General features: G+C 46.2%; 2 protein-coding genes across 13 annotated transcripts in view; both read right to left on the reverse strand.

The window, feature by feature from the left end:
• Positions 1 to 4,875, reverse strand: part of LOC144112553 (uncharacterized) — a 38,500-nt gene extending 33,625 nt beyond the window's left edge. Inside the window, exons 1-3 of one of the 2 annotated variants that reach the window (XM_077645365.1) lie at positions 4,813 to 4,875; positions 916 to 1,053; positions 357 to 546 (exon numbers count right to left, since the gene is read on the reverse strand). In XM_077645365.1, the coding sequence (XP_077501491.1) occupies positions 357 to 546; positions 916 to 1,053; positions 4,813 to 4,851 (367 nt within the window). In that variant the 5' untranslated portion in view covers positions 4,852 to 4,875. Of the gene's footprint in view, positions 1 to 356; positions 547 to 775; positions 1,054 to 4,812 lie in introns of those variants that run through there. The other variant, XM_077645366.1, reaches the window with a different exon arrangement.
• Positions 4,876 to 11,661: 6,786 nt separating this feature from the next.
• The window catches only part of LOC144112551 (uncharacterized), a 35,343-nt gene continuing 34,924 nt past the window's right edge, over positions 11,662 to 12,080 (reverse strand). For all 11 annotated transcript variants that reach the window (XM_077645357.1, XM_077645356.1, XM_077645355.1 and 8 more), the window contains one exon: positions 11,662 to 12,003. In XM_077645357.1, the coding sequence (XP_077501483.1) occupies positions 11,905 to 12,003 (99 nt within the window). In that variant the 3' untranslated portion in view covers positions 11,662 to 11,904. The remainder of the gene's footprint in view (positions 12,004 to 12,080) is intronic.

Here is a 12,080-nt window from a genome sequence, read left to right on the forward strand (position 1 = left end):
TACCCAGCATGCCTTGCTACTCGTTCAGACTGAGCACCACCTAATGGGCCCTACGGGCATGCCTATGGGAGTGTCGACTCTCACCTAGCATGATGCACCTTCCTGTCTGAAGTGTGGTAAATCGAAGGGGCCCATAGGAGGACAGTGTCCTCTAAAAAGCGATTGAATGGAACGTTCAATATCACCAGGTTGCCTGTCTCACGCGCGGCAACAAAACGCGGGCGAAATTGGAATTATTCCATTTCCTCCGCATGAATCCAACTGATCGCTCCCAATTTTTGAGCAGTGGTACCTGGCTGTCATCACGTGTTCTGAACACCTCTTACCAAAGTTTTGCAAATCAGTTCGTAGCTCACCGACAGAGGCCGCGTTGCCCCCAGCCCATCCGCCAGCCACGCAGATGAGCGCATCGATCTTGCCATCCTGGAGAACTTTGTCGACCCCTTCGAGTACACGCTCGTGCTGACTGGCCCATGCGTCGCACGGCTGGACCACCACGTTGGCGTCGGCTTCTTCGTTGGGCAAGTGGTCCACGGAAGCAACCCACTGGAAGACCAGAGAAATGGCCACAACTCGGGAACATTAGCAAATTTCCAAGACACCTGTTGCTGCACATAAAATTTTCCCTACCTCAGCGCTAACTTAAGCAGTCGCTAAACGCCTCGCACAGACGACATGAAAAAAAGGCCTTGAAATGTCTAGACGCACTGATAAGACCGGCCGGCGAAAGAAATGCGATACTTAGCAAAGGCTGAAACAACCATGCATTGCTCACCCACTGCTTCTGCCTGAAAAAAGAGACAATTGCGCTTCCAAGCGCTCCTTTCCCACCGTAGACAACCACTCGCCCTGCCATCGTTTCGTCAAGAATGTCGAGTTAATTGCTCAGGGACCGATGCGGGCGAGGACACTTGCCGTATACTCTCCGGGAGTCGGCTTGCGACTGGCGCTGACCGGCCGACGAAAGAACCCCAGGCACCCCAGGCGATTGCGGCGACCCCAGCGTTCCTTGCAATTTGTCACGTGGGCTGCATTAATGGGCCTCTTCGATTTACCAAGGTAGATGTATACTGGTAGCGAAGGCTCCATAGGTGTGCAAAGCGGCTGCCGGAAGCTGCCCCCCAAGACCAACCGATGCCGCGCGGGGGCGCTGAAGACAGCGACGCCGTCAGAGCGAGACATCGGAGCATTGCGCGCACCAAGAAAGCATCGCTCGCGCTGATTGTTGCTTTCCGAAGCAGGTAAAGTTAAGGTGCATGGACCACTAGATGCGTTATTTCTGCCGCGAGATTTGAGAATGCCACAAAGACCAAAAGACAAAAGAAAAACTAAGCGTTGGTGTTTCGTGCCTCAAGTCAAGTTTTACTGCTTATAACACGGGTTCACTTTTTTTAAGTAAATCGAAAGGAAGACGAAAGGAAAGAAAAAACCGTGAATCCATGCGTTCTTTAGCGGGCTTATCATGCTGTTTTGTATCTATCAGCAACGAATGAAACGCGAACCAGAAAACTGAGACGGCAACACAAAAACGGGAAGATATTAGCTCCTGGATTTGAACTACAAGCCAGGTTGAAAAACATTTCTGAAGAAGAGTCTTCACTCCTTCGAAATTAAAATAGTAGGAACTAGTATTTAGCTCCTCCTGGCTAAGAGTGGCGTATCTTGCAGTCCGTGGTTCAATTGTCTTGTTCGCGTTTCATTTCTTGCTGATAGTACGTGGATGAACAACTGAAAATAAGTGTTCTTCCAGAAACGCGTCTTTTTCTTACTGTGCTGTTTTACTGTGGAAGCGCCCTCGTCACAATTCTATGCTTCATGAACTGCACTTCTTGAGAGCGTTTCTTTGAAAAGGGAATTCTCGTTTGCTCAGATTGCAACGCATGTAAAAACTCCACGCCGCGGAAAACTAATCCGGAGCTCTCCACTACGGTTTTACTATTGCTTTTCGGCCTCGACACGTAAAAACCCACTAAATCTTTCACTGTACGAACGTGTATGCGACACAATGTAGTCTTCACATACATTGGTCTAAGGAGCAGAAGAAAAAGCATGAAACCCTTTCCGAATATGTTAACCATTTTCCACACAGTAGCAGCGCAAATTTACATGCTTTGTTTAGAGCGTGTGGGCTTCAAATCGAAGCTCCTGAGAGGCAGATCTAGTCGCTCGGTTGTTATCCGCTGCTACTCGACGTGCGTACCTTAACGAACCCCATCGCGGGAGGCAAGAGAAGGTGCTGGCGCAAAACACTCAATTCCCACTTCATGTACGTACTTCAACGTCCCAAAGCGACCGAGGCCATGAGGGACGCTGTAGAGAAGGGCTCCGGAAATTGCATCCACCTGGGGTTCTTTAACGTGCACTGACATCGCACAGTACGGGGCCTCTCGAATTTCGCCTCCATCGAAATTCGACCGCCACGGCCGGGATCGAACCCACGTCTTTCGCGTCAGCAGCAGACTGTCATAACCACTCAGCCACCACGGCGGCTGGTGACGCAAAACAAAAATACCACACATTATTGAGGAAGGAAGCCCAGCTGAAAGCAAAAGAATTTACTAAAACTGGAAGGCAAAAAGCAGCGCGAGCGAACCGCTCTAGCGGCATGGAAAAAGAAGGGAGGGGGGAGAAGCAAACTTCTGGCACTCCTTTTCATGTTACAAACGAACAGCCGAGCGCGTTCTTGAAAAGCGTGTGAGCGTATGCGCAGCAGCTTTTCATGCCAGCACATAAATCGAACCTGATGAGTGCTCCAGTTCCCTTTAAATCAGACCTCCGCAAATTCTGCTTTAGAAACAAAAAGAGAAGTGATTCCAGCAACTGGTTGTCGTCTGCTGCGCAAGAAAGCAGTTCTGCTTGGTGAATAATTCTTCAGAACTCGGAGCTCATAACTTCATCGAGTGTACAAACCACCATCGCGAAGCCATTTTCATCTTCAGCGGCCTCCCAAAAGCAAAGCACAGCGCGCAAATCACGCAATTAAACGCGGTCCGCGCGCTTTCCACCGTGCATGATCAGCGACCGCGCGACGGCGCCTTTAGCATCAGCGCCCCTGGCGGCATCGGTGGGCAGCGGTGCCACTTCCGGCAAGGGAAACGCGCCGCGCTTTTCACACCTGAAACAGTTCTAGCCACCCTACCCATTGGTCCAAAAAATGGCGGCTCATGGGCACTCCAGCGCCCCCTGGATTTTGGGGGGCAAATTACGCAAACGTGACGTAGAATGACGTCACGCATACGTATGCTTTTGGCGCGAATTATAAAGCGGTCTTTCTGAAGAAACCGCGTTTTCGAGCCCGTATCTCTCGAAGGTTGCTGCCTTTCAGCGCGCCCCAACCTTTGCCAGTCAAATGTGCTCGAGTTCCTGCTAGTTATGGCCTTGTTAATGTGCAATTGGGAACGCAATGAAAGTGACTGGTAAAGGAGGGGCAGCATAGAAAGGCAGCAACACTTCCAGACACTGGCGAAGCACGCATGATTCGTAGTGCAAATACTGGTGCTAGTACTTTTGAGAGCTTTTGAGTACAGCAAGGTATGATGCAAGGTATGATGCACAAAGCACTGGCTCAAGTGCACAGTTGGCAATAGAGTGTACGGCAAGTATGGTTTTCATAGTTTCATATTCATTGTTTATTGCAGCAACCAAACAAATACAGTCACAAAGCACACCCTTGGCACACAAACAAAAATACATGTCACAGGCAGCACAAGCAGTATTGTTTAAGTTGGCTAATCATCTCAATAGTCACAGTGCAGAAGGAAAAAGCCCTGAAGTGCCACGAACGTTGTCAGGAAATTGAAAAGTATAGAAAACAATGCTACGACAGCTTCAATTGAAGCAAACATAACATGACATAAGTAGGCGCATCAACACAGACCATAGAGCACACTGGGATTATTCTTCACATTTAATTTCTTCAGCTGAAAGAATATAGCAGGTGCGTTTACATCTGCAAGGCAATGTTAAAGCCAGCTTTAGCACCCTCAAACGTGCTCAACGTAGGAGCAAATACCATACATTGAAAAAGACATGAAGCCAAGTACGCACGAACGGGTTACAGCTATGAAACACGAGCGAACAGCCCGGCGAAACCATATCGAAGTCAAGCGGGAATCGGTGTAGCGTGACACCAATGGTACTATCCACGCTGTCGCAGTGTACCGCCTTGGTGTACCACGGAGCATCGCTTCTTCACATGCCGCAAGCTCATCTTGAAATGAAGCGCTAAGCGCTTCAAAAGAAGAGCGCGAAGCGTGCAAAGACGGAAAAAGACTTCGCACTGGCCGCACGCCGAAGGAGACGACAAAACCGAGAAAACTGCCGCAGCGGTCCAGCGGGGTGCAAATCTTACCGAACGGTGACAAAGAAGCGACGTGCAAGGACGACGAAAACTTCGCAAAAGGAGCATTTTGAGACCGGCGAGCTAAATTTATACGCTTTACCAGGCGCGCCATCGCAGGCAGCTGGCGATAAGAAATCGCCACTGTGGCCGGGTTAGCCGGGTATCGAAACAAGGCCTGCAAAGACGCGCTGTAATGCACCGCACACTCATGAATAGGGGGCAGGTCAAGAGTGTTGCAAAAATAGAAAATTTGCCAGGTTTTAATAAAATGACTTACCTCTTTCGTAAAACAAGGTGCTAATATATTTTTTCGTTTCTATTGGCAGATTACATTCCAATTTTGTAGTTTTATCATTTATTTATATGAGTGTTTTGCCCCCCCCCCCCCCCCCCCCATCCTCTGGTTGTGCTGCAGTCGCGCTAAACCACTTTTCGGCCCAGCCTTCGCCACCACTATAAATCCGCCTTGGATTTACCACGCTCGGGCAGCCCGCTGGCTGCCGAACCATGGAGGAAGGAAACCATAGGAAGACCTTCGCAGGAAGTCACGTGGTTTTGCAAGGCCTACTGGGATTTGTTGGCCGATGGCGCAGCCAATAGCAGCGTTGGGCGCAGCGGCGTCGTCAGCGTCGTCTGCTTCACGCATCACCCATGTCGGCAGACCGGTCGAGTAGAGTTGGAAATTCGCATTTTTATTCAATCCAGGCACAAAGTTCCAGAGGCCTGTAGTCGGTGCTGGTCTTCATTGCTGTGCGCTTAGTTCATTCAGGATGCCGTCTTGACGAAAGCGGTTGTTTTGGAAGCCCGCAACAGCTTTCTCTGAAAAAGCTTGGCGCTATTCTCTTTCGGCTTTGTGCGGTTGCGTCCCTCAACGCTGCTAGCCTTGTTCCAAGGAGAAATTGACAGTGCCGACGGCTCATAAAGCGATAGGCGACGGTGACACGCTGGTTTATGGTTACAGCAGCGCGGGAAGAAAAACTGCGAGTCGGCGCTTAATTGTTTTGTGTGTGAATAAGTGTTCCTTCATTTTTGTGTATTTTTCCCGCGCTGTTTTAACCACGAATAAATACAAACTCGTCCAGACCGTGTCCTTGTAAGCATACCCGTTGCGTCTACATTCCCCTATGCATGACGGTCACAACTGGTGGCGACCGATATGCGTGGGCCGCGGTGTGCTCACCGAAGCGTGCAGTGCCAAGGAAGCCGCGCCGCATGCGATGGTATCCGTCAGCAAAGCGATACGCGAAGCAGTCTGAAGCGTACCATATGTTTACTGTACGCTGTGCGAGCGATATGTCAACTGCGTGCAAGTTTTCTCCGATATGGACCCAGTGGATCGACCGACCCGCGCTGCTGTCTCGATTGAGTGCTGTTGTGCGAGCAAGGACACATAGCCGGGTTTAGGAGGCGCAGTGTTAGGTTTAAAACATTTGCGCTTAAGGGTGGTGAAGTGTAAGGCCATGCCTCTGTAAGATTGAGAGTACCTCGCAACTTACCGTTTACCGAGATGCCGAGTCGACCCTCGCGACCACCTCGCCGAGTTGCACTTTCTTGCATTCAGCTGATTAAACGGAATAATGAAGTCCAAAATTTATATTTTATTGGACAATCAAAATATGAGCTTTAAAAAGATTTGATACAGCATAACACTTATTACAAAACATAGCTTGCTACCTGAAGCAAGCAAAATGTTTTAACAAAAGTGATAACACATGGAAGGAGAACACACATAAAAAGGATTCAACAAAAACGACCAGAAGAAGAAATGCACAACTGAATTAGATCAATTTGCAACCATGAACCATTCGAACAGAGAGAGTAAAACATATATAGGAAGGCAGTAAATGGGGGCTTTGAGACAGAAAAATATTTGTGGACCGATCTTGTCAAATTGTGTGAAAGCTTTCATTTCTCAGTAGTTGTTTCTGCATCACAAAGTTGATAAAATTTAAGCGATGCAAATGCAAAGTAATTGGAGCACTGCATGGAAGTGACTTGAAAAATTGGTAACAGTTGTCGCAGCTAGTGGAAAAAGTGAATCATTTTCCTCCCTTCTGCTTCATGTATTCCTTTCTGTAATATATGTAAAGAAAGAGAGCACCCTGCTGACACTGTTTCTATTGTTGCATTGTTGTATTTGACTCATCTGCCTAGCCTGAAACAGTATAGAAATAGCATAGTTTTCTGTCCAATTTTCTGTTCTGTTTGTTGTGTACTATGTGGTACTTGTGTGCACATGCTGTTTTATATTTGTCAAAACCACGAGCCAACCAACATAGTCTGCACATAAGTCGGGCATTTGAGCTGTGCACAACTAAGGCATGATGACAGCTAAAAAATGCTTAATATAATGTACAAATTGCGGCTGGTAGAATGATAAGGTTGTCCTCTGTATGCATGAATGTACCAATTAAGTGCATGTGGAAAAGTGTTTCCATCATTTAAGAACATGAATTTGTTGCAAAACTTATATGCTAGTGCTTACTCTGTTGCTGCGTGCAGTGGGATGATCACCCCCTTTTGACACTATTACTTTGAAAGGCCAAAATCACCTTCAGTTGTGTTGAATATCTAGAACTAAAATTATAAGTATGGTACACTAATTACTCTGATTATTCTGGCTTCTATAGTATGAAAAACATGCACTCCATATTTTTTACAAAATATGGAGTAAAACCTCATTGACACGGTCCCGGTTCATACGATTTCCCGGTTCGTACGCTCAACAGCGCGGACATTAAAAAAAGCCCCATAGAGTTGCACTATATTATTTCCCGGTTAATACGTTCCCGGAAAACACGATTTCCCGGCTACTGCGTTTGAAATTTCGACAAACTGCGGTCGTATAATACGTTTATTGACCAACCGCACATGTGCAAACATACAAGTGGGCCAAACGAGAGGGCACGCAACATGGTTTTTGCGGCAGTCACCCGTTGTGGTGGCTTCTCTGCAATACTTCGATGCCACGAGGTGAAGCACCATTATCAAGGGCAAAATATAAAAACGGCGCGCTAGCATTCTCGACGGCCGTTTCTGCGGGGACGCGGTATGAAGTTTCTTCGCGGTGCATAAGGGAAAGGAGGCGAAGCTTCTTACGAGCTACAGCGATGCGCATATATACGAACGGGCCGGGTCTGTGAAACGCGGCTTAAAAAGCAGAAACACTTCGACAATCAGCCGCCGCGGTGGCTTTTCCACAATACTTGGAAGCAAAGGGGCGAGGCATCCGAAAAATGACGAAGAGATTTTGGTTACTTTCTTCACTGCTGTCGACGGACCGCATGCGTTACGAATTTCCTTCCGCGCTAAAGACAGCGCGAACGCGGACTGAATTCAGCGAACACTGGAATGGGATCTGTTCAGCTCTAATGCCGAGAAATGCCAATCGACATTTTTATAAAGTGAAGGTGTCAATGTCTTTTTACCCCATCCTACAGTTATATTTCTCAAAATCAGGCGGTTTGGATCATACGTTTTCCCGGATAATACGTTTTTCCCGCAGTTAAAAAATAAAACGTATCAACGAGGTTTTACAAGATACTTCAGTCACCCTGTACCCTAAAGGACAGTAGTGCAGGCACGCTGTAAAGAAAGCTCTGGGAGACTGCTAACTGCAGCCCCTATTCTTGAACATCAGTGACCAATAGTACATGTCCATCTGTGAATCTACAGCATATAGATTCATGAACAAGAACTAGCATTTGCGCTCTGGACATGTACTGATTTTACTTAACTGACTTCTATTTTAAAATGTGCGTATTGTTCATTTACCACAAAAGACGAAAATCTGATTTTAGGAAGCAGGTAATTTCTGGTTGATTCAGTAGCAATCAAGCTAAATCAAAACCCTGATTACTCCTGAAAAAACTGACAGTGACTGCCATCAAGCATGAGCCTAAGTCGGTGGTGTACATGACGCATTCACATTAAAAAGCTATTCTTTTCAATACTCAGTATGACAGGTTGTAATGTACTCTAAACTGTGAGCGGCCGTTTGAATAGAATTTTATTCTGACAAAGTTAGACATGAAAGTCTGTTACATGTAAGATTCTTATTCAGCTCATATTGCGGCAGCAAGCTGCAGTGTCAACATGAAGCATGGGACCCCTATGGGCTGGTTGCATTCATACTCTACGGTAAATTAAGACATGTGCTGACGAAAACAAAGTCTGATTTTTTAATTCTCACTGTCGCATCAGTCACTGCCCCTTGAATTGAGTTATTTTTTTAAACATCTGCCGGACCTGAGCAGTGTGCAGGCTCTCGGTTGCCTGCTTGCCAACATGAAACAAGCGCATGTTGATGTAATTTTCTGCAACACTTCTGACAAGGTGCATGTAATGATTGTCGAGTGGAGAGTTGTCGAACATGTGCTCATGAAGTTCATTGAAGAGCTCTCTACCGTGGAATGCGTAAAGAACCTCGTGGAGAAGATCAGTGAGTAGTGTTCTTGATGCCAATTTGTTCAGGTGCACTGCCGTCCTGATCACCGCCTCCGATTTTTGACAGATCTTCAGTACACTTTCTGATGGGTATTTCAGCCCTCCTCTGCTTTTCCTCTTAATTAGTGAGTAAATGTTTCCTCGTTCTGTTGTGAGTAGTGCACTTGTGCAGTGATCACAAGTCAGCTTTGCAGCCAATTTATGAGCTACATAACCTGCCATGTAAGCCACAATTCGGCCTCCACATTCACTGATGTAGCCTGGAGCTATGATGTAGTCATGGTCTGCAGCTGTTACCCGAGACTGCTGAACAGCATCACTGTCTAGAAGTTGCCTCCTTGGTGCAGATATATTCAAGACCTGAGAAGAAATAACTGTTGCACTGCTGCATGACAATATGGATATGCTGTCCAGGCTCAGACAGTTGCCTGTTGATACATCAGCCAGTTCACTATGAACAATCACTTTTTTGAAGGCAGCACGAAACTGCTGTGTAGTAGGGTTGTCATTATGCCCGCCATGTGCTCGAATTAGGCCAAAAAACAGTTCCAAATGGTCCTGGCAAATTTTGTGGGCCGGAATGTACTTCAGCACTCGTTTTTCAGTGACAAGAAAATGAAAAAGACTAATCAGGCTTTGCATGCAGATGATAAAACCTAAAAAACCTGTCTTTCGGTTTGTTTCATTCATTCGTCTTCCATTTGCAGACTCCTTCAAGGAAGAGAGGTAATGGGTTGTGGTTTTGAACATGCCTTTGAAAGCTTCAATGTTCTTTTCATTTATAGGTTTCTTCCAACCTTTCTGATATGGGCTTCTAGAATTTAGGGCATCAAATGTCTTATTAATTTTCAACAAAACATTCTCTGTTGCCTGTGTGCCAGAAAAACCTTCCAGGTCAAGTTCCCTGCACTCGGCTAGTGCTGTCGCAACAGAAGTGCTCATTACTTGGGCAGCAAGTCTAACTTTCATGGGCTGCCGCTGCCACTCAATATGAGCTCTGCGCAACTTGTCAGCCAAATGTAGGCCTTCTTTCTGCTGCACAGTATGCAGCCGCTCAATATGCTCCCATGACACTGTCCTTCCTTGGTGGTCAATAAAGTACCTCTTGTGTGCCAGTGCATTCCTCACAAGTTTTAGCATATGGCAGGGATCCAAAAAAGCTGCCACTGGTTCCTGGGTAGCTGGGTGTCGAAAGGTTGTTTTTAGGTCTCCCACATGTTGGAAATCACACCCAAGCTCTTGCAACATAGCCAGATTTGCGGGCGCCCCGTCACAAGTGAGTGAAGCAACCATAGCTCCAGCATCATGTGCCTTATGAAGGCACTGGGTGACAAGGTTAGCCCTCTGTGTTCCAATTAGGCCATCAACTAGGAAGTACCCAAGGGGCAACTTCCATCGCCCATTAATAGCCACAGCCATTATAACGAATGCAGCCTTTGCTTGTGGCAAAGAGTCGCTGTCAATGCCACTGCCAAAGTCAACAAACCCTTCAAAGTTGCGTTTGTTCCACTGGATGTTTTGCCGAATAGCCATTTCATCAACCATGAGGCTGCAAACTGTTCGGTGCCCCTTGCTTGCTGTTTCAGCACACTTCATTTTTAGTGCATTGAAAGCTTCTGTTGAAAGTCCTGCCTGGCCATCAACAGTCTCATACCATTTTCGCAGAGTTCTGGGATGTGGGAGGCACGTGTCAAAAACTTTCCTGACATACTGATAGGCTCGTGGGGAATAGAAATTTAAAGTTAAGGCAAAAGTTCTCAGTTCAGGGGAGTACTGCTTTGGAGTGCCAATTCCACCATGCTTTCCGACTTGTCTTTCAAGTAGGTGCTTATTTACTTTACCCAGGCCATCTAAAACAGACACTTGCTCTGTCAGGAGGATATTCTCCGTAGTTAAAGCTGACAGAACAGATTTTAGTTCCGCATTTTTCTTTTGCAGTCTCCGCCTTGTTTGCTGCAGCCTTTTTATGCTTTTTCTTGACTGAGCATGCATTGCAGAAAACCATGCAGCCCTTGCTCTCAAGTAAGCTTTTTCGGGTGTGTCCTCCTATGAAGAGAGATAGAAAATGCAATGCATCATTAGAACAATGCACACCCAAGCCTTGCATACCAGTTACAACAGTGTGCACATATAAAACACAAAGCACTCTGAATGTTCCATTAAAAGAAGAATGAAGGAGCTCAGTTAATCTTCTCGTCCTACTTTAATATCAAAGTGTTTCACCTCTGATGGAAATGCTCAGCATGCCATCACTCACAACGCACAGAAAATTCACTTGATCATCTTTTTCTCGCACATTGTACCATAGCAACAGATCATTTGCCCTGTCACATATTTTACCAGCACCTCACCTAGCATCAAGCCGGTAATGCCTACAAGGGTAACCCTGTTTTTGTCCAGATGGAAAAGTACAAAAATTCACCTGTAACCTTAATGATGAAAGAATGCAATGATTTACCTTCCAGGATTGCCATGATAACAGAGTCTTTGTTATTTCAGTCAGGATCACTTTCTTATATGGATTCCTCACACTTTCAGTAGCAAAATTTGATTTCTCAGATGACTAATTCGCACCTGCTATTTATTTTTTCTTTGTGAATTTTCGTAAGAATATTTACTTGGCAATGATGTTTCTCGACTTGCACCTGAGTGCCATACCTACGCTGCTTTTTTGTTTTTGAAACAATTTTGTTCCGCTTTGAGTCCCCCCCATCTCCCCCTATGTAATGCCCCTAGTGGACCCTTAGGGTACTTGAATAGATCAATAAATGAAGCTGTGACTCACCGATTCTCCTCTGGTAGATGGAGAGATGTCCAAGAAGAAGATTCCATAATGTGCTCCTCAGCTTGATATGCAGGCCACTCACACGTACTTAAAAATTCATTGGTTTATTGATTCATCATTGCATACAATATACCATGCAGATCAGTTAGTAGATATTAGTAAAAATTGCCACGGCGAAATCAAGATAAGTCCATTCACACAGTCTGGGTGCCTGCACATGCTGTGTTAAAGATTATGCTAATAATGCATGCTGTGGATGGGCCACTCACGCTATCAAATACGCTCTTGGCATATGCACAAGCATTTGACATTCATGATGTTGAATTCTGCTTCAGAAATAGGCACATTTGACAGGTCCATTTACCATTGCTGGCCTCCTTATTCGTGGCGTCCCAACAGAGACTGGGGCGGTTGGCAAAGTCGGAAGTTCCTGCATAAGATAAACTGTTTAGTAATGCAGCCCACCTTAGAATGCCTGTTGCCCTGTTCTCCTCCGCCATGCATCAA

The sequence above is a fragment of the Amblyomma americanum genome, unplaced genomic scaffold, assembly GCF_052857255.1.
Source record: "Amblyomma americanum isolate KBUSLIRL-KWMA unplaced genomic scaffold, ASM5285725v1 scaffold_409, whole genome shotgun sequence".
Classification (NCBI taxonomy): domain Eukaryota; kingdom Metazoa; phylum Arthropoda; class Arachnida; order Ixodida; family Ixodidae; genus Amblyomma; species Amblyomma americanum.